We start from the raw sequence: 22495 nt of genomic DNA, 5'->3' as shown, positions 1-22495 counted from the left end.
TGATCTTGCCCAACTTTGTACTTCTGTTCAGTTCCTGACCGAATACTGTGAAATTCTCTCTTTCACACTGTGCCTTGGTCACAGAAAACAATGAATTTCTCAATATTTGGTGAAGCTTCTTAGCACATGATATGCTTTAATCTTTCTATTTTTCATGATGCACAAAATTCACATGTGCAACCTTTGGTTCAATACCATAGGGATTTCTAGTTGGAACAGACTTGTGTATGTGTAATCATTGCACATTGAACCATCCTGTACTAATTTCTAGCTGAACAGGTGGGCTGTGTTTTCTAAGACTTCCCTTCTGTCTTCAACTCTCAATAGGTTTGACAATTGCTAAACGCATCCAGATTACAGATCTGCCTCAGCTAGTGGCTGCTTTCCACAGTTTGGTTGGTTTGGCTGCTGTGCTCACTTGTGTAGCAGAGTACATGATTGAATATCCTCACTTCTCCGGCAACCCTGCTGCAAACCTCACCAAGATTGTGGCGTATCTTGGCACGTACATTGGTGGAGTGACATTCAGTGGCTCTCTTGTTGCGTATGGAAAACTGCAAGGTGAGACCTGCTGAGAATTAAATATTTGTTAAAGGGTTTTTCTTCCCCCGGGATTTGGCTCTACTTTCAGACTGCTATGTAATTGGAAAAAAACGGTTGTATTTTGGACCAGGTAAAAGTTTAAATGTTTAATTTTTATGAGTGTACTTTTTTGTTTCTAATTCTGTTTAATTTGTGTACAGCTTTAATTATGAAAGATTGTCTTCAGTGCTTTGACATATTATTATTCATCTTGTCTAGAAATAAGTCTTGCTTTGGTGTTTAGACACTACCTGATGCTTTTTCTCAAATTAATTTTAATGAACTTTTATGATCACAACTTTGTATTTCTGAGCAGAATTTTGATTGAAACTCTCATGTTACTGTATTCAGTGAGCACTAGTAATACTTCTAGGATTTTGTTCTTAACACTGAAATCTTCATTAAGGTAGGCAGCCTGCAGTATTGAGGCTGCCTCACTTTAAACCATTCAGTTCACTGTCTATTTACCTATTGCACAGACTCCATGCTCCATGCCTCTTGCTGTTTTAGCAAATATGTTTTCTAAGTTAAATACTCACTAATTCCTGGTTGTTATGCATGCAAAGGTTTCTTTATTGCATTTATTTTTGGTTTTGTAAGGACACAGCTTTTGAGAAGCTGAAATAATACTTGTACTAAGAATTTTGGGCTAAGAGCTTCCTATTACTAATCTTGTTGTTAACTTTGCAATAGTTCCTTTGGGAAACATCTCTTTGCTTTCTTCAATGTTTGTGAGACCAGCCTTTGAAGGAGGAAATATGACAAGGATGGAAAGCTGTCTTCTCTAATAATCTTTTGAAGGATTTGTCAGTAGTATGTATTTCTGATGTATCTCTGCTAAGTAGTTATTAATTTATTTCCTCTGAGTTATTTTATCTCTCTCCATTGTATCTCCTCAGTGATTTGTGCGCATGTCCCTGGTAAACTTCATTGCCTGTTCGAGCCTGCTCTCCTATTTCTGTTTACTTTTTTCTCCCTTGCATTTTCATATCATCATAGTATGAAATATGAAGCTTGTCTGTATTAGCAAACTACTGATCCTATGGTATGGAAAAGGGTAGTAAGTCACACACTTTGACTCCCCTGGCTGAGATCGTCAGTTCATTCTTTCCCTTGAATTCAGCTTTTCTGAAATTTTTATGAGAAAATTAAAATGAATGAAATGAAATTAAAATGAATGAAATTAAAATGAATTTTAAATGAGAATTAATTTTTTTTCTCAAATCTAAATGAGACACTTATTTCTGATGTAAGTAATTACTGGGAAACATGCATTGTTTCAGCCCTTTGCCATGTGATTTGAAAAAAAACCATCCCTAGTATGAAATAAATATGATTGTCTTTTTGAACTGAATCACACAAATACTGAACTGCCTTTTCCCTTAAACTTTCTGCAGATGTGGGAAGCTGTGGGAGTTCCGTGTGACTGAGGGTAGTTGTGAAATTAATGCATTTGAAAATAGGAATGTTTTGTACTTGGTGTTACCTGTGTAGTCATATTTTTTTAAGCACACAGTTTTTGAGAGACTGAGATAATCCTTGTGTAGAAGTTCCAGCTAAAAGCTTCCTTTTACTATATGTCATATTCAACATACAAAGACCTGGAGATAAAGTGGAAGGGCTTTGTTGAAGGAAAAATAAAAAGGCTTTTCAAAAGGAAAAGAGATTTTTCTAGCCATTCTGGAGCACTTCAGTGAAATAAGAAGTAAATACAGTTTAAAGAAGAATATTTGAGAATCTAGAGGACGTTTGAATGTATTGCAGTTCTGAGTCAGCAGAAAATCTCAGCTTCAACTAACTTGTTTTATCTTCTACCCCTCCCTTTTTTTTTTTTAAATTTTTCTTTTGCTGAGTTATTCAGTCTTCTCTGAACGTTAGCAACAGGCTTCCTTGAATGCACATGTTCATGTCTGAAAATGTGTTTGATTGCAGGTATCCTGAACTCTGCACCTCTGCTCCTGCCTGGTCGGCATGCATTGAATGCAGGATTGCTGGCTGCCAGCTTTGGTGGGATGATACCTTACATGCTTGATCCTTCTTACACCACAGGAATTACTTGCCTGGGTTCTGTGTCAGCACTCTCAGCCATAATGGTAAGTTGAGGAATTGTAGAAAGTGAAACAAGTTACAAAAGGAGTTTATTCTCCAGTCTTGCAAGTTTCCTCTTTATGCATTATATTTTGCCATCCTGAGTCACAGTGAGCATGGTGCCTGCCTGTGTGGTAACTTGCAGTAATGTCAGCAACTGACTTTTCTAGATCTAGGTGTAAACCAGAAGTGTTCCAGAGAACTGGAATGCATTTTTATACTTACTTTTTGCAGCTGCTGATTAATGAAGCTTTTTATACGACAGAGTGATGTTAGAGAAGACTTTTTAGAAAGCTAATCCCTAAAATACCTAAAAGAGCTCTGGATTTACAGATTATTATTATAACCTCTTGAGATGATGTCCTTGTGTAACTTCTGCCATTCACCTACACCAGAGTATGCCAGTGTACACCAGTGTTGCAAAATTTACCTTGAATATTGCCATTCTGTAAACTGAGTCCTGCAAGACTGTTCAATATGAATGCCATAATGGTATGAACAGTTCCATGGAGCTAGTAGGATAATTTTGCAAGTAAAAAAACGTGACTCAGCTGAGCATTAAATGGTGGGGTACCTTCCTGTCCTCTCTAAAAAGGCAGATTTGGTGAGTCCACTTCTCAGCCTGAATACCTACACTGACAATACTTGAATAGGCTCTAAGTAACTTGATAGTTGCTTAGAAAGGTTGTGGATGCCCCATTCCTGGAAGTGTCCGAGGCCAGGTTGGTTGGGACCCTAACCAACATGATTTAGTGGGTAATATCCCTGCCCAAGGCAGGGCAGTTGGGACTGGCTGATCTTTAAGATCCCTTCCAACACAAACCATTCTATGATTGTATATTTATTTTTTGGTGCTGCAGGTTGAGTGTCTTTTCTGAGTGTTCTCCTTAGTGATTGCTGATGTGAAGTATTTTCTTTCCTTCTCCAGGGTGTCACTTTAACAGCAGCTATTGGAGGTGCTGACATGCCTGTAGTTATTACTGTCCTGAACAGTTACTCTGGATGGGCTTTGTGTGCTGAGGGCTTTCTCCTGAACAACAACTTGCTGACCATTGTTGGTGCACTCATCGGCTCCTCTGGGGCCATCCTCTCTTACATCATGTGTGTGGTAAGAAGTCAATAGAAACTCTGCTTGTTTGCTGAGTAATGAAAAAGCTTTTTTAACCATGTTTTTTAGGAAGATAAGCCAATGGATCTCAAACTGTTAGATGTTTACAGACTAGAAAATTCTTGATTGAAACTGTTGGACTAGATGTCAGTAATTTTTTTTTGATTTGGTGAGAGACATATCTCAAAACTGAGGAAAGCCCTTGCATTGACTTAAGCATTAAGGATTTGAATCTGGGTTCAAAGTATGATTACTTGTGGTCAGCTATTTTTTTTCAGTCATACAGCTTCTGAAATGTGGTTAAATTTAAGCTAGATTTAATATGTAGCAGGAGCTACTTTAATAAGTGTGTTCGTTGGTTAGGCAGTGATTTACAGTTTGGTTTTTGGAGTGCAGAAAAGTGTGCCCTTTTCTTCAGAGCAGCTACTTTGGAGTACCACGGGGTGGCAGCAGGCCTGCACGAGTTCAGTGCTGTGTGTCAGCAAGCTTGAGCTTCATCTCGGTGTGAGTTGTATTGTGCTATTAGTTATGACCTCCTTTTCTCTGCAACATTTGTATAAAGGCCTTGTATTCAAAGATGGAGAGGTAATAGTTTAAAGAGAACAGTTTGCAGTGCCACAGCTGCCAACTTTCTCATTCTCTGTTGTGTAATCCTGCTTTGTTTCTGCCCCTGTGCTCTTGTGTGATCAGTGCCACTGATCTCCTGTCTGATGTTTTCCTCTGGTCAGCTCTGACAATCATCTTTTACTTCGTCTCCACTGATAAATAGTATTGTTACCATTTTAGGAATGTTCAGTATCATTCTTTTTCATCATTCTTGAGGAAAAACTTCAGAAAAACTTAAAAAGGTATTCTTGTAAAACTACATGAAAGTGAGTTAAAATTAACAATTCTAAGTATGAATTGCAAAGAATCTTGTTCCTTGAGCATTTTCTGTCTCCTTATGAAAAGGAAATCAAATTATGTAGCTCATGTATTGAGTTGTATACATTCAGGAATTTAGTCCACATCAGTGGAAAAATAGTGCTTATGGATAACACAAGAATAAAAACTCTTTTAAGAATCAAATTCTTGTAAACTTCAGGGAAAATGTGAACTGTTTGGTGTGTGTTTACCAGTAGTCTATCTATACCTTCATTTTTGTTTTACTGTCTCTTTCCTTTCTTAATATTGCTCACTCTCTTAGCACTCACAAGAGAGTTTTGAAATACTTATAGAGTTGGTTGGAGGAACCTAGGTAAATAGGAAGCCTGGGGGAGTAGTTAGCAAAATAGTTAGGCAGTGACAGAGTGGCTTTCCCCAATGTTTCTCAGATTACAGGAAGTTTAGTTTTTGAGGTAGTGTCTAGAAATCTTGTGCTGCTTTATATAAGCTTAGACAACTGAAGTTTATCAACCAGTAAAATGAAAATAATTTTGTATAATTTCTGCACAGTAAGCAGAATAACATGCTCTTAGCCCAGAATTTTTCTTTTCTGCTGTACTTCCTTTAATGGAAATCATTACTTTAGAAAGCATTGTTATAATCAGGGGATTCAGTATCATTGTCTTGAAGCTGCATTTCAGGAGAAGGAAATGCTCAAGACTTTCAATAAATTCTGCACTTGGTGTTTCAACCTGTGCTAATGAAGCAAAAGTTTCCCTTTCCCCTTTTTTTGTCCTTTTTTTTTTTCCTGTGGGTTTTAGGTTTTTTAGGGGGGGGATTTTTTTGTCAATTTCTTTTTTTGGTTGTTTTTTTTTTTATTTTTTTGCTTTTTCGTTTTTTGGGTGGGTTTTTTTTTGTTTGTTTAGTTTGCTTTTTTGGATTTTTTTTTGTTTTTTTGGTTTTTTATTTGGTTTGGGTTTTCCCCCCTACTTTTTAGTATGATTTCTGTCAAAACTAGTATATTTATTGACACTTACCTAATTATCCAAAGTCAGTCCAGCTAATGTTTTAAAGCCTCAGTTGATAACCGAGTTACAGACAGGGAATTTAACTTCAAAAAGCAAAGGCCTGTACTGTTTGCTTATCCTGTGAATTGTGACTCTTTTAAGACACCAACACAATACATTTTATTCAGAACACTTGATTGTTAGCATGTCCTTGTCCCTCCTTTTTTACCCAGAGGGAATACTTGATGATTGCAATTCTGGTATTAGACTCATTATCGGATGCAGAAGAAACTTAAGGTTGAAGAGGAACCATTAACTGGGTTGATGAAACAGAGCAAGAGAGGGGACAAACTGTGTTAGTCTTACAAATTTTATGCTGACCATTCCTGTGTATACTAGCTGTGAAGTTTCTGTGGGCACAGTGGAAGCACTTGCAGTTCTCAGGATTCAGGTATTTAATTTTCCCTGGACTGTAAACTCCTGACCATTGTTGTTATTTGTCTGTGCTCGGCGTAGAGGGCTTTTTGCCACTTGCACTTTATACCTCCATATTTGTGGTGTGTGGTGGTAAAGAAAGTGGAAGAGGCTACAGAAGAGTTTTCACACTGTCCCAGATATGTTGGTTAATGATTGCTTGATAAGGTCTTGGCTCTTCTCTGCCTTCCGCATTTTCTCTTGGAAGTTCTTGGCTCTTTGCAGTGGAGCCAGGCAAGGGTACTTCAATCTTATGCTTGCTTTTAGCTGTTTCTCAGATTTCTAATAATATTTTATCTTCTTTTTTTTTCCCCCTTTGACTTGGTCTAACTGTTGTCTTTTGGTTTAGATATGTGTAGGAAGTGCTCTCCTCCCTGTAAGCTTGGCATGTGCAACATCTGCAGAGGGTATTCTTCTGTCTAGGCTGTCTTACCTGACACAACTGCTAAAATGTTGAGATAGATGCCAAAGGCAGTGCGTTCTCAGGGTATGTGAAATAGTGTGTGCTGCAGACAGTGAAAAATATTGATGTCACCATGTTTGTGTGCATCCCTTACAGTATCTGAAACAGTGAGGACTTCTCAGGAAAAACAGAAGTTCTAACATCATCATTTTACTTATTTGCTAGATAATAAATTTCAAAGAATGGCACATCTTCTGAGACTATAGTAAAAAAACTGTGAAGCTGCATAATTTGAAATGTCAGTGGAGAATGGACATCTGGAAGCACAATTTTGTGCTTCTTCCTACTTATATTTGTGACTCTCCAGATCCATTCCTAAATTTTGTCGTGGCTTCTCAGCTAGTACAGAAGATATATGACTCATATGTGTAATTAAAGTAGCATTTTATCCTCTTCCTTTCCTGCTTCTAAAGTTTTTTATCCCCTGCAGTTACAAGTTTTTCCTATTTCTAGTTATTGACAGATATTGCTTTGGGACCACAGTCACAAGCAGGCATGCCAAAGAAAGCATTTAGCCAATGGCTTTTCCTGGCTATGTGTCTAATGGAGCCAGATTTTCAGGGTGTGTTCTTCTCTTAAACATTCTAGTTAAAATCTCTTGTTTTCCTTTGGTGGTCAGCCAGTAAGTCAATGGCCCCCTTCAGTTCTTTACAGTGTGGCTGGTTCAGTGCGACTGATTAGCTGCTTTTGTGTTTTCCTGTTTTGTTGCTGTAGCAGTTTTGCTTCAGTACTACCTGTAAGAGTTTTGTGGATTCCATGCTGTCATGGAGCAGTGCTGTGCTTACATGTTAAATTGGTTAAAAACTATGGAAAATATCTTGGAAAAATGTGTGTGTGTATATATCAATGTAAAAAAATTTTTAGAAACTCTGTCATCAAATATGCATTCTTTCATATTCTTCCCTTTTAAGAACAAAAAGAGACCAATATTTGCTATTTGCATAGTTTTGTTCTTTGTTTTTGAGAAATATTGGTGCTCTCCCACTATGTGTGTAATGTAATGTGTTCGAAGCTGATGTTTGGTGATGGCCGTGGTAAACTGTTTTAAAGACCCTGTTTTAAGAGTCTTTGGATTATAAGAAGGCAAAACCAGCTTATAAAGACTATTGTCAGGAAGTCTTTAATATTTTCAGAAGTCTTTTTCAGAAGTTTTCTTTGTGGAGTCTCACCTTTATATTTGGATTTCATCTTTATATGACCAAAACCATCCTATCTTTTAGGCTATGAACCGTTCCCTTGCAAATGTGATTCTTGGGGGCTATGGCACTGCATCAACAGCTGGTGGGAAACCCATGGAAATTACTGGAACTCACACAGAAATCAATTTGGACAATGCAGTTGAAATGATAAAAGAAGCTAATAGCATTATTATTACTCCAGGTAAGACTCTCTTGACTTATACAACAAGATGTTCAGAAGATGTGATTTAAAAAAAAATATCCCAACCAAACAAAAACACAAAACAAACCAAAAAAAGGTAGCAGCAAAGAGGTTGCAGTATGGCAGCAGCATATCAAACGTTGACTGGGTCCATGTGATTTGTTTTTGTTCCCCGGTCAGATATCGTTCCCCTGTGCAGAGATGTGGGCCACTTCATTTTTCTTTGTGTATGTGTCCTCAAAGTTTGTCCTTTTTATTTGCATTTTAAATTCTTCAGAACAAAGACTATCTTTTGTAAATTAAGCTTACACCATAACAGCTGTACACAAAATTAACTGAATTCCAAGCACAACTACAGTGTGGTAGTGGTACCAGTGGTACCAATTGTACCGACAGATCTGTTAAATCCTGAAAAACAGGATTTTGTTTACACTTCTCATGTACTTGTTCAATTCTGCATTTGTTTATGAAAAAGAAAGGCCAAAAACCCCCATCCAAAATGTAGTAAATATAAATACCATAATTAAAGTAAAAAAACCCAACCTGAAAACCAAAACCTGAATTGTCTGAAATGATTATGTTGGCTGTTCACATCATTTAGTAGTACGTTCCCTGAAAGGAAAACTCAGATAGGGGACAGTTTAAGACTTCTCCTTCAACTAAATGGCATGACTATCATGTTAAACTCATTTTAGCGCTGGAATGTGAAGAATGCTAAAATACAAAGTTATCTTTAATTTTGCTTCAAATTTAAAGAGACCATCAGTGAGGTAGGGTTCTAATTTTGTAAGCTATCTTTTTTTCTGATGAAGCTTGCAATTGTCTTGAAGGAGTTTGCCTCTTTCTCCTGTGGTCAAACCTTGAGCACACCATTAATAATAAATGTTTTTTATTTTTATCTTGGACGTGGTTGCTCTGATGAATTAGCTCAGAGAGACTGAAAACATTATTTGCTGCTAAAAGCCATATCTAGCTACTAGATTTGCATTAAGCAGATTGAAATTCTGTTGAGGATAATGGTTGTGAAGTAACCTGACAGTCACCCTTTTATCAATTTTTCAAAATACCTGTCTGAAACATCCTTTTGGATGATATAGAAAGGAACATGTCTTTTTGTGAAGGTGAAATAAGTGCTTTTGTAGTTTGACTGGTCAAGTCACTGTAAGTGGTCAGGAGATCAAAAAAGAGATTAATTACCGTGGTCAGGCTGGGAATGTAGGAGAATCTGATGTGTGTTTTTTAAATGTCTTTCATTATTTTTAATTATGAGAACATCTCTGTGTGTGGACGGTGCGCTTATTGTCTGCAACTGGTCTTTCTGCACTAAAACAGGAAAATATGTTAAAATTTTGGAATTCTTTCAGGTTATGGCTTGTGTGCAGCAAAAGCTCAGTACCCAATAGCTGATCTGGTGAAGATGTTGAGAGAACAAGGGAAAAACGTTAGGTAAGTGCTTTTCTTGATGAGAAGTATTACAGGTGGTTTGTTTTGTTTTCTTTCATTCCATTAAAACCGCTAGTTTTGGTTTAACGTTTTTTTCAGCTTTGACAGAGGCACAGAATAGCAAAGTTAAAGACACCTCTGAAGATTATCTAGTTCATCCAGCCCCCTTGCTCAGACCAGGATCAACTCGAGAAGTTGCCTGGAATCTTGTCCAATTGGATTTTGAATATCTTGATGGAGACTGACAACCTCTTTTGGGCAGTTTCTTACGATGTTTAGTCATCCTTAGGGTAAAACCAGTTTTTTCTGTGTTGCAATTTGCAGCTGTTGCCTCTTGCCCATTCCCTGGATATCCCTGAGAAGAATTTGGCTCTATCTTTTTTTTAATATAGATGCCCTTCATCTATATTTATATACAGCGATAAGATTCCCTTGATCCTTCTCTTCTGCAGGCAGAAGAATCCCAGATTTCAGCCTCTCCTCTTATGGCAGATAGTCCTAACCATTAAGCAACTTATAGGACTCCTACACTTATGGGGCTCCTGTAAGATTTTGCTGTTGCAGACAAGACTGCTATTAGAGTTTGTTGAGCATCTCATGAAAGGATTATGGGAGTGCATGTCTCCAGTTGCATGAATTTATTCTGCTGGAGTGCTATTCCAAAAAACAGAGATAATTCTTAGGTTTCCAGTATTGGCCTCAAGTCCTCTCCTTCAGTTTTTCTGTAGACCTTATAGATTCTCAAAGTACTGGAAAGCAAACATTATGTCTATCTTGCTGATTGTTTGAAATTTTGCTTGTTTTCTATTTATGATAACTTAATATTTTAAAATCAATTGAGGCTCAGTTTTCATTTCAAACAATGTATTTTGGCAGATGTTGGTTAGCCAGACTCATTCTCTGATTTCCATATGTTTATTTCAATTAGATGGTGACTTCCCTTTGGAATCATTCCTCTAGTAATTAGAGTTTTTTGGTTTTGTTTTTCTTCTTCCACTACTTTTCCAACCTTATTAAAAAGTTGCCTGTAAGCTTTTGCAGCATATTACAGCATTGTGTTGGGTAACAGTAGAGTTCTAGGGTTTAGCAGCAATAACTTGTTAGTGTTTAACCAGGATTTTGCAATTTTGCATATAAAATTGCTTTATGGATGTATTTGTTTGTGCATATATGAGAAATGAGGGTTTGTGGTGGTGTATTTGCTTCCTGGAGCAGACTTCACACCTAGATTCTCCATGTTTAGCAACAGCTCTGTTTGTGTCCAGATCGCATTTGAGGGCGCCTTAGTTGTGCAACAAAAAAACCCTTTCATGGCTAATGCGATGACAGTCTTGTACACTTCTGGCTTTCCTTTTAGTGCTTCTGGGGGGTTAGCTCTTTTTTGACCAACCTTGGTGAAATAAAAAAAAAAGAAAAAAATTGGTTTTGCCTTTTATGTTGGCTTTGCAGGGGAGAAAAGTGAATGAATCCTTGAAATAAATGGCTTATACTTAAAATGAATCAATTTCAGGAAGGGATCGCTGCAGTGGTTACCTAGTATTTTAATGAAATAAATCTGTATTTACAGTTTGTGGTAATTCAGGCCTTTCATCACTTTGCTGAGCTCCCATGGTGTTCATTGAGTGCAGCTGTTGTCCTCTGGTTTCAGTAGGCCTGGAGTGCCTCGGGACCCTAATGCACTCACCATCCAGATGTAGTGACACTCTCACACACACACGCTGTGGAGGGCTGCCAGCATGGACACAGGATTGCATCAGTCTGTAATGCCCATCGTGTGCCAAGAAAAATTGCGACTGTCATATGGTCTGGTTTTTTGTTTCATGGCTCACCACTGATCCAGAGAAGCTGTTGTTTTAATTTGCTTTGCCTATAGCCATAACATTCTCATTGAAGACCGCAGATTATATAACATGATGCGTAACCTTTGACTAAGATTTAAATTTAGAAATACAGGAGAGATTTTGGAAACTTTAGACTGTTTTAGTTACTCAGTTGCATAGCTAACATCATTGCTCACTTGAGATGGTTTTGCAGCAGATCACATCTTTAATGCATTAGTAAAGTCACAGAGAAAGCTGGATATTACTGAGCCTTGAGTATAGCTTTCCCTTGTCATGGATGGATAAACAACAAAACTTTTTATAGGCTAAATCCCATAGCCCCCTGAATCTATTGGCCTTGGAGAGGAAATGGCTGTTCTACAACTGGTGTTGTATTTCTGCAAAGTTAGAAGTAAGTAAATTGTTGAAAGTTCTTGCCTTACTGAAGTTCATCAGTAATGTTGAAGTTCACATATAATGTTGTTTGTAGAACTCTGGTTGTGAAATTCTGATTTTTCCAATATAATAAAACTATGTTCTGTAGTAATTTTGTATATAAAAACATAATTACAGTCTAAAACTGTATGTTCTTGTATATGCAAGGGTTGTTGATGCTCTCCATATCCACATCCAGGTAATTGTCCTGGTTTTTACCACAGTATAACTTTCTTGAGACATTTTCTGTCATTGTGTTTTGTTCTCCTACATAATAAGATGTTCTTGATAAGAAAAATTCATTTTGGTATGGAAGGACTCCTAAAATTATGCTTCATGCAGACTTTCTAAATAATGACATAGTTAATAAGTTGATTTTCTGGGAATTCATAGTTTAAGGACATGCACATCGCCTCTTTAACAGCTTTTCAAAATAGTTGCTAGGAAGTTAGTGTACTGGTTTGGGGTTTTTTTACCTTTTTAAAGGTAGATATCTTGAAGGACTTGGATTTCTGTCTTTTGATGATGGAGAATGTAATTACTTTTGAACAACATGAAAACAAGAGTTTTCTACATTTTTGAAAATATGGTAGTATTGATTTAATGTTGTACCTGTGTTTTAAAGTTTTTCTTATTGATATGTCAGTGGTTGAACTCTAATCAGATGTGTTTAGTGTTCTGATCTTTTTCTCCACTCTTTAATTTCTTGTAAGTAATAGAACATGTGTGTGAGTATCAGTTACACATTTATCTGCAAATTAATAAATAAGCCTGATTACCTAAAACTATTTATGGTATTAATTTAAAACCATCATATGTTGTGGCTCTACAAGAAAATCTAGAAGAATTTTAAAGGATGAGCCATTAAGATGCTGTCCCAAGCAGCCTTAACACACTGTGTAGCTCCCGTGCAAGATGGAAATTATTGTCACTGATGAGAGGAAGCATAAGGACAGTGTGTACTGGTGCAGGTTTCTGGGAAGCTGAGTTATTATACACAGCATGAAAACAGAAACTGTACCTGTGTGTCAGTTCTTGGTTTGTTGTAATCAACTTTGGTGTGTGGGTTCTGAATTATTAATGCTGCACATGAAGGGACAGCTGAAGTCCAACAGGTCTGTTTAGCTCCAGTGCTTTATTGCTATAGTTAGAACTTGCGAGCCATGCAGTGTCTGATGGCTTCTGCAAGGATGCAGCTGTAACTGTGTTCTCCTGGGGGAGTATTGTAGGTGGGCTGTTGGTTCCATATGTGTCAGCTCACCTCTGGATGACCTTACTAGGTCAGTATATGATGCTTTGTGGAAGCAGGGTCCTGTTTTTTGCCTGTAGTTGGGTTCTTGGGAAGGCTATTGCGCAGAGCTAAGATCCATCTGCATCTTGCCCCTGCTGTCATAAGCTATAGTGGTTGGAAATAGGGAGCCAGTACCAGCCCTTACTTAAGTATGTGTAATTTAGCTGTCTAACTTAATTTAAATGTAACTGGCTTGACTGCAGCAGAGCCACCAAGCTGGATCCATGCCATAGGACTGGTTTTGGGGGCATATGTTGCCTTCAGCATGGCAGTAAGTCTAAGCTAGCTGGGCTAGCTTGTAACTTACAGTTGTCCATACCTAGGATAAACATTATACTCTAAGTCATGCTGCACTGCAACTGTTACATGGCAGGATTCAAGATGTGGAATACTTGAATGATGTACTTCTCTGTTCATATAGTTTGTTGGTGGCTTTTTTTCCCTTCCCGTTACCTAGAGTGATGGATTCTTGTTTTTACTGAAAACAGAGCTGCAGAGAGGTGTCTAAATAAAGTGAATGAGATGCGAGAACCTGTAAGTGAAGCCAAACCCTTGGGCAAATATGACATTTAAATTGTTGAGTAAGCTCACTTAGGCACCAGGCAGATGTTACTTTGCTCTGCCCAGCTCTGGTATAATGACTGGAACCCTATCTTCACATTGATGAAGTGATCTTGAAACACTTCTGTACTGAGTTAGGTGCTGCTATTGTGAGCCAGCTCTTTCACTTTTGATTACAAGAATGTTATTTAGCCAGCTGTAATAAAGATAGATACTGACTTTATAAGCTGTATGAAAAGTAATTTATATTTTGAGATTTTTCAATCATTTTTCATGCTATAGCTGTCTTTTTGATATTGCTGAGTTCATACTACTTCAGCCACGTTCAGTCCTTTCTATCCCCCTCAACTCCAAATGCAGTTTTCTGTGCTGAAAGTGCTAGATATGTGTATGTCATATGTTTTAGATGTTTAGCCTAAATTTAAAATAAAATGCTGCACTTTTTGTATTACTTAAAAAAGTTCAAAACATAAACTTGTGCACTGTGTTGTCGTTATAAAACTATAAATCTAAAAGGTATTCAGTAGAGGCTGGTTAAAAGAGTTGAATATCCTTGCCTCAAGCTGTTTACCTGTGAAGTCTAAGTAGCAAGGTGATGTACACTTACTTCAGTATTTGACAATTGTTGGTGGTAAGCAAGCCCCACATTATGTTTTCAAGGTCAAAAGAAAAAATTCTTGTTGAATTCTGTATTTCAGTGAAATACTAGAATAATGCTTCAAGTCATACACAACTATGTGTTGTGGTTTAAGATTTCTTCTTGATTTTTAAACAAACCGACCAATCTAAGGGAGTTCCTGCATTACTGATGACAAAAGAGTATCAAAGAAACTTCGCAATTTTTCACTTGAAAGCACTTTTGCCATAAAACGTTTCCCTTTTAAAATAATTTGTGTTAAATTTTTGAATATGAATGAGGTTCATGTTATGAACATCTGAGACAGCATATGTAACAAAATGTTCCTGCTGAAATGCACGTAACTTTGAAGAACTGCTGCTGTTGTGAGTTGGAGACAAGATTGCTGCTTTTATTAGACTTATTAGAAGCCATCAAGGATTTTTAGTATCTATTTTGCATGGTTACCTGAATTCTGAATCCTGCTTTCTATTGGATAGGCTGATTTCAATCCAGAAGTGTCTAAGTGTTACCTTGTGACATAGTGAGCATCTTAGAGAAGCTATAATTTTAAATTTCTCTTTTTTTACATTCCTGCACATCCAATTTTGAGTAGTACTGGCAGACTACTGTCATATTTGGTTAACAGACTCTTACAAGCAGACTTTTGGGAGTCACTTCAATATTTGTCCAAAAAAGCTTTTGTATGAGCAGCTTTCTCAAACTTTTTGAATACACAGTATGTGGTTTCAAGCAGAGTCTGTCAGAAGTCTCTAACTACTGATGGTTCATGCCATAACTCTTCCTGTATGAAGATAATTTGCCCTTTCTTTTCTTCTTTCCTTGCCTCTTGCCAGGAATGGCGAAGTCAAAGGTGAAATTCATTCTCTTGGCAGCTTAAATTTTGGCTTTCCAGCCCTTGAAATAAGATTGTATGTGTATATAGTACTTAATAGAAACCTCACGAGTGTTTTGTTTTGTGTATTGCCAAAGCAGCTTTGGTCACAAAGGCACTCAAATAATTTTATTAGACACAAAAAAGAATTTTGTTGGAAAATCTATTTTCACTGCCAGAGGAGTGATGAGTTTTCTCAAGGGTACTTCAGAATAAGAGTTCTCCTACTGTACTGTTAGTGATCAAATTTGGTATATTTAAGATCTATCTGCAGTACTACACATGGCTTGTGTTACTGAGTGAGTGGTGTGAAACATAAGCTGTTAGTAATTTGTGCTGTATGTTTACTCTCCTTCTGATTCTAGGTATTAGCCTTTGCAACAGGGTTCCAAATGTTTACTAGTTGAATACAATCTATTCCCGTTCTTCTTTAAAAGCATTCCTTCTAAAACTAGCTTTTATCCTACTCTTTGACCTAGAGCTTAAAGCTGTATTATATCTAGCATTATGTGGATTAATCATATGTCCTTAATTTTGTTGCTGGAGTTCCAATTGTCTTGTATTTTATTGTATTAATGTTGCCTTGATGATGGAGTGCTCAGTTGCCCATTTAAGGATGTATTTGTTCAGTCTTTAATTCACAAGTGATCTGGGTTGATTGGACTGTCACTCGTGGTCTGTCAGTCATTCCCATTGCAGTGGAGTTGAAAATAGAAGTATATGACAATCTATCTGTCATGGCAAATTGATTTATTAGTAATTCTCTCCTTTCTGAAGAATTCTGAATTACTTTCATTTAATTCCTGACTTACTTGGATTTCTGTTCAGAAGTTTCTCTTCCAAAATCCAATAATTCAAAAATCCAAGCATTTATTTGACTATTTTCCTTCTCTTCCAAAGTATCTGTAGACTTCTGAATTAAACATTATCTTCAGCCCCATACAATCTTAATCTGAGGCACTTCTGGTGTGCATGAGTCAGTATTCCATCTGGTGATAGCTTTGGAGATGGAAAGACAGAAAGTGCACATGACAGTAGGCATGGATATTCCTTGCTTGTAAGGGCCAGTAGATGATCAGAAGAGTAACAACAGGAAACAGATTTGCTTCTAACGAAATACGTCTTTGGTTTGCAGCTAAACCAGTTTAACATCTCCATTCTGGCTTTTTCAGGTTTGTAATCTTAGGGAGCTGCATACATGCCTGAGCACCCCAGGTCTGTTGGTCTGTCTGAAGCTTTAGTAACTCATGAGCAGTGTATTTTCTCTAAGTTGTTTTTGAGATGTTCTGAAAACATTTTAAAAAATGTTTATGCTTAAACTGTTTGTTTCTTAGCTCTTTACCTTTTCACTCCCCATCCTTTTTTTGGTCCTCTTTTCATTTCCTCCTAAGGTCAATCCGGAGAAGAAAGTGGCATGTTAACCTAATTCAGCTAGACATTCTCTTGTGCTCGAAGTCTTGTGCTGTTAATTTTTCTGTTGGATTGAAAGTGTTCGTACAAGTGTTTCTTGTACATACTCTAGACATATCTGAGTCAATAAAGTCATTTGTTAAGGGCATCTCTAGGTCTAGGAGTAGTTTTGCTTCTGAAAGGTGGCATGGTCTCTTGCCTTTCTCATGGCAATTTTATTTAAACACTGTGGTGTTTTCAGTGATGCAAAGGACCTGAAAAACATATTAATGTGGATGGTAGTTTTGGAGTTAAAAGGATCGTTTATTAAAAGTCCAAAAGAATCTGTCACAAGGTTTGAAATACAGTACTGCTTGGAAGGTGAACTGTTAAATTTTAACAGATTCTTTTCATTAATTTCCATTTGTGCTTATACTTAAGAACTTCTCAGCCTTCTAAGTCACAGGTGACAGTTTTAATGTATAAAACACAGTAGTCCAAACTTATTAATGGAGTTTCTTCCCTTTTAGGTTTGGTATTCACCCTGTGGCTGGCCGTATGCCTGGTCAGCTGAACGTACTGCTAGCAGAAGCTGGTGTTCCCTATGATATTGTACTGGAAATGGATGAAATCAATGAAGACTTCCCAGGTTAGCACATGAGCCATAAGCTTCCACTAGATTAGATGATTGATTTGATTCTGTTTTTGCACTGCACAGGGATTTTAACAATAGAAAGTCAAGAAGTCAAGCCATTCAGTTTCTCTTTGTAGAGAACTAGAGGTCTTTTTGTGGGGGTGGTAGGTAGGGGGAGCTTTTTTTTAATTTCTTATAGTTGTGAAGTAAATGGCAAATGCTGTATCCTTATCTCTTACTGCCCTGTCCTTGCAGAGGAAAATTATTATTACTTCTTTGGGTCAGTTATTGTGGATGACTTGACCCTGTCATGTACAGCATTGTACTGGCAACTTCTTGCTTTTTTACATTTTTATTTAAAAGGCAGAAGTTTGCTGCTAAAGGTTTTTCAGAAGAATATTCAAAAGAAAAGCCAGGCACAAAAAATTTGGAAGTGATGTGTGCATTCAACCACATTTAAATATAAAAAGGTTCTAAATTTTTTGTGGCAGGGTTGAATTGGATTGTGAATGTGTGTAGTTTGTTAGAGGTAGCTGGCAGCACATTTGAACTCTCACATATAATTTGCTTGGGAAGTTTGTAAAATACTTGTGAGCATGCTTAACCATTAGGGGCCTAGAATTCTAGGATCTGCCTAGAATGTGCATCAGCCTCAATGTTTCAATTTCAGATAATTTTTCATCAGTGTTATTTTCTTTGTCATGCTGCAGAGACTGACTTGGTCCTTGTAATTGGTGCAAATGATACAGTTAATTCAGCAGCTCAGGAAGATCCGAACTCTATCATAGCTGGAATGCCAGTTCTTGAGGTCTGGAAGTCCAAACAGGTGAGATTAATGGGGTTGAATTATCACCTACCTTTACCAAGCTTTTAAAAACATGGTTTGTAGGATAAGCTAACAGGATTCTTCCACTATTCTGGTTTCCACAAGAAGCTTTTCTTCAGGTTGTCCAATAAAATGGTCAGTGCTTTGCAAGTGTGATGCACTTTTCATGATTTTAGAATCATCATCAAGTGCTTTAGTGAGACCAGTGATGACTGCAATAGAAAAGATCAGTTAGGCTGCTTCTACTAGAATGTGATTAGAATAAATGGTGGTCTGCTTACATCCACAGCCCTGAAACATTTCTGTACTAATTGCTGTTTTGTTAAGTTTATAGTTGACAACTTTAATACTGAGGTAGAAATACAAGAATGAATAGTATGCTTAAATAAAATAATAAATAATAATTAAAAACCAACAAACATCCCTCCAAAAAAAACCAAACAAAACCCCTAAAAAATGCATGGCTGAGACAAGTAGAGCACTTACACTATCCAAATTGAACCAACAGGGTAGTTACCTTAACAGTTTTGCTCTGATCTAAAGTACATATACTTGTGTTTCTTTGGTGTGAAATCTTTGATACTTTGTTCTGAATGAAGTCCTGGCCTCAGTTGTTCTGTGGGTTATCCATTCAAGTTCTCAGGCATATACATTTATTAGCAGTGTGTGCTGATATTGCAATTTGTTATAGCAGTGTGTGCTATGTACTGCAATTTGAGAAATAAAAATGGACACAGTTAAGATAAAGTTTCTCAGTTTCTCTGCTAAAGATGCCATGGTTAACTAATTATACACTCAATAGGTAAAACTGGCTATTTTTTTTATGTCCTATGTATGAAGTAATACAGATGAATAGTAAAGACACTGTTGCACCAAGTATTGGTGTGAACACTTATCTGAATTTTGTTGCTATCAGGGAATTCAACACTTCAAAATTAAAGTTTCAAAACCCTTCAATGTCATGGTCATCAGTGGACATGCCATGCTTTGACTTTATTACATGGAATAAAGTAAATGCATGGAATATTACATGGAATAAAGTGCAATGTCCACAATCTCTTAATCTGAAATATAACATTGTTTTTAACAAGAAAATGTTTCTGAAATTGGTCTGGATATCAGTTCGTCTTCTATATTAAAATTTGAAATACATTTTCATAGCAGTGAGCACCCTGTTTTGGTCAGAGGTTTCTCTTTATTTGTTGGTTTTGTGTTGCCTTTGTTTGTGGAAGGGTGGTGGCTGTGCTTTGCTGTTTCAAACATGAACTCTTTATGTGCAGGTCATTGTAATGAAGAGATCTCTGGGAGTTGGTTATGCAGCGGTGGACAATCCCATCTTCTACAAGCCCAATACTGCCATGTTGTTGGGAGATGCTAAAAAGACCTGTGATGCCCTGCAGGCCAAAGTCAGGGAATCATACCAAAGCTAAATACTGATTTATATTCTGCTCATATTGCCGACTACAGTTTTGTCACAGAAGTCACAGAAAATGAGAGGTGGAAGCATCTCTCAATGTCCTAAGGCAGCTGGCTTTTAGGGAAGACTGCATTGACTCCTAGGAGATGTAGTTCAGTCAGGGGATATAGACTTTTATAAAAAGATGGGCAGATTAGCCCTTCAAACTAAATCTCCAACGAGACAATGCATAAGAGAATAAAAATGTTTTTTTTTTAAGGTCAACATTGAGCTGTTACAAGAAGAAACTAATAACTCATGGCCATCTTTAAATAGTTACTGACTTCCTTCTCCTTACTGTCTGTACTTCTGTCATGGAAATTCACTAAAAAATACTGTGCCAAAACTGTATTCAGTCTTATCATCAAAGCTGTTTTTTGGCTGGTATGGACAATGCAACTTTTGATTTCATCAAAACTTAAAAATAAATTTCAAACAGATGCAAGCAGAAGAAAATCCCTGCATGTCCCTTCAAACTCAGGACATTCTCTGAACTAGATGTGTACATGATTTGAGATCTAAGCATAATGTTCTTTTTCTTTTGGGGATTGTATGGATGCTGTGAATCAGGAACATTTTAGGAAAGTTACTTTACTTTAAAATGCGGTTCCACTTTTTATGGTGCACACTTATGTTAAATGAAACACAGGATATCAGGCACTTGCCAAGTAATCTTCAAGTCTGACAAGGAAATGTACATTTACTTGCACTGCTTACCTATTTTAAGCAGCTGCTAAATTGTCCATCATTTCCAGTCGTTGCCTTTTTAAGTGTCTGAGAAAAAATATGGTCCAATTCTGCACAGGCAGAATGTCTTGCATACCTATCTGTTCACAGAATTTGGACCACAGTGTTTCAGTTTGTTCACTTAGCTTTTAATTGTACTTACTACTTTAGTAGTAGTGATGCTTAGTGATGCTTTCTTAATTAATATTCTTGTGATGCTGAAAAAAACACATTTGAATTCTCACTCTCTATTCTGCTCTTGTGAGATCCCACCTGGAATGCTGTCTTCAGCTCTGGGGCCCCCAACACAAGAAAGATGTTGACCTGTTGGAACAAATGCAGAGGAGGCCACTAAGCTGATCACAGGCCCTGAGCAGCTCTCCTGTGTGCACAGGCTGAGAGAGCTGGGACTGCTCAGCAGGGAGCAGAGAAGGCATGGGTGACACGTTGTAGCACTTTGCGGTACCTAAAGGGGACCCCAAAGAGGGCGGGAGAAGGACTTTTCACATGGGCATGTAGTGACAGGACAGAGGGGAATGGATTCAGACTAACAGAGGATGGGTTTAGACTAGATGTTAAGAAATTCTTTGCTGTGGGAATAATGAGGCAGTGGAACAGGTTCCCAGAGAAGCTGTGGATTCCCCATCCCTGGAATTGCCAAGGCTGTATGGGGCTCTGAGCAACCTGATCTAGCAGAAGGTTCCCTGCCCATGGGGTTCCAATTGCACCTGGATGGTCTTTAAGGTCCCTTACAGTCCAAGCTGTTCTGTGCTTCTATATTTAAGATGCTGAAGTTCATTGGAATTTTTTTCTAAATAAATAAGCTATTGTTTGGACAGCACAGAAACATACTAAACTCAAAATCCAGTGCTTTGATTGACTTTTCGCTAATTTAATTAAAAGCACTATTTAATTTCCATAATAAATCCAGCAAATTTAAATTATGACATAGATTGCTGTTTCATTTTTATTCTAGTAAGTATCCTTGACTGAAATTCAAATATTTGCCTAATAACATGAATTTGTCATATTTCCATAATGATATAGCAACTGTCCATGGTGAAAAGGCAAAAAAGAAATCACTGTCTTTGTGTTAGAGAAGACAAACTATTACGAAGAAAGTCTTGAAATTAATCCATCTTGGTTGAGAGAACAAACATTTTTTTATTACACCATGCATAGAGACCTCATATAAAATACAGCATTTCTTCTTGGCTACCTCTGTTTTTATGTGAAGATCACTTAAAACACAGATTTTGAACAGGTAATACATTAAAAATGTAACAATATATAGGAGATCTGTCATTTTTGCAGATCTCTTTTCTATGATTTGACAAAATTTTTCATGCAAGCACTATGTTGTATACTGCAGGAAAAGGCTTGTAATTGAATTTTAATTTAAAACACTGTGACAGCTATATTTGAATGTAGCACGTATGGCTTCTCAATTTCATTGTATTCAACTTTTCCTTCAGGTCTATAAAAAATAGGAGGGAAATTGGAGAAGAGGGAAGACCAAGGATTAATTCTCCATATCCCTCCTATCTAAGCAAAAGAAAAAAAGGGGATTTGAAGGGATCTAACATGCTAAAGCATTAATTTTTGTCTTGTCAAACTTCAAGTATCCAGCTGCAGTATGCATCATGTCTCTGTTCATAGATAGCTAATAAAAGATCTAGCTTTTCTTTAAAAAATAGCAAATGGGGGAGGGGGAACACTTTTTCATTTGTACTTGGAGAAAAACCCCATTCTGTTACTTTGGGTAAGTAGTACCACGGTTCTCTTTAACATGTGCTTTACCGTGGAACACTAGATAATTGCTGAAGTGCTAATAAAAAGCCAGTTATTTTTCTCTGTTGATCACTGTGTTTGTTTTCTTCTGTTGTTTTTCCTGAGTAGTTAACTAGTCCAGTGTTACTTTTGAAAGTTAAAATAATCAAGCTGCCACCAAAAGATGTTGAGATTAAAGGCTGTAGTGAATGGAAATCATAATAAAATATTATTTTTCTTTTTTCTTTTCTAATTGCATTGGTTCTTTGCATTTTTTCATTCTAGGTTTGATTGTCACCTGGCCATAGCAATTTCACTTAGCTTTTCTAGTGAATGAAAAGGGTTAGACCACTGAGAGTGATTGAACAAGATATGTGTTGCTTTTTTGAGATTAAAAAAGTTAAAAGAAAAGCTATAATAACTGACTAGCTAATTAACTGAGTAGTTAATTTTCTAGTAGCTGCAGTGTGAGATGAATAATATCCCTTTGAGCCAGATACCATGTAGATTTGCTTCCACTGTTTTTTAGTTCTGCAAGACTGTTGAGTTGATTGCTGTGATGATTCCAGTTTCTACCTTCAAAGGAGTGATAAGTGAATAATTTTAGCCATCTGACAGTCTGTTCAGTAATATCACAAGTCTGACAATACACCTTTCATGTTTTCCT

At 37.0% G+C, this 22495-nt stretch overlaps 1 protein-coding gene across 3 annotated transcripts in view; it reads left to right on the top strand.

Moving 5' to 3' along the window:
- Positions 1 to 22081, top strand: part of NNT (nicotinamide nucleotide transhydrogenase) — a 42966-nt gene extending 20885 nt beyond the window's left edge. For 2 of the 3 annotated variants that reach the window (XM_071425449.1, XM_071425448.1), the window contains exons 15-22: positions 328 to 561; positions 2515 to 2675; positions 3599 to 3778; positions 7807 to 7966; positions 9331 to 9412; positions 16947 to 17065; positions 17761 to 17876; positions 19157 to 22081. In XM_071425449.1, coding sequence (XP_071281550.1) covers positions 328 to 561; positions 2515 to 2675; positions 3599 to 3778; positions 7807 to 7966; positions 9331 to 9412; positions 16947 to 17065; positions 17761 to 17876; positions 19157 to 19306 — 1202 coding nt within the window. In that variant the 3' untranslated portion in view covers positions 19307 to 22081. Of the gene's footprint in view, positions 1 to 327; positions 562 to 2514; positions 2676 to 3598; positions 3779 to 6472; positions 6611 to 7806; positions 7967 to 9330; positions 9413 to 16946; positions 17066 to 17760; positions 17877 to 19156 lie in introns of those variants that run through there. The other variant, XM_071425450.1, reaches the window with a different exon arrangement.
- Positions 22082 to 22495: the final 414 nt, after the last annotated feature.

The sequence above is a fragment of the Agelaius tricolor genome, unplaced genomic scaffold (assembly GCF_023055355.1).
Source record: "Agelaius tricolor isolate 1412-34295 unplaced genomic scaffold, bAgeTri1.0.p SCAF_4, whole genome shotgun sequence".
NCBI classification, from domain to species: Eukaryota; Metazoa; Chordata; class Aves; order Passeriformes; family Icteridae; genus Agelaius; species Agelaius tricolor.
This window is presented reverse-complemented; position numbering and strand designations above follow the sequence as displayed.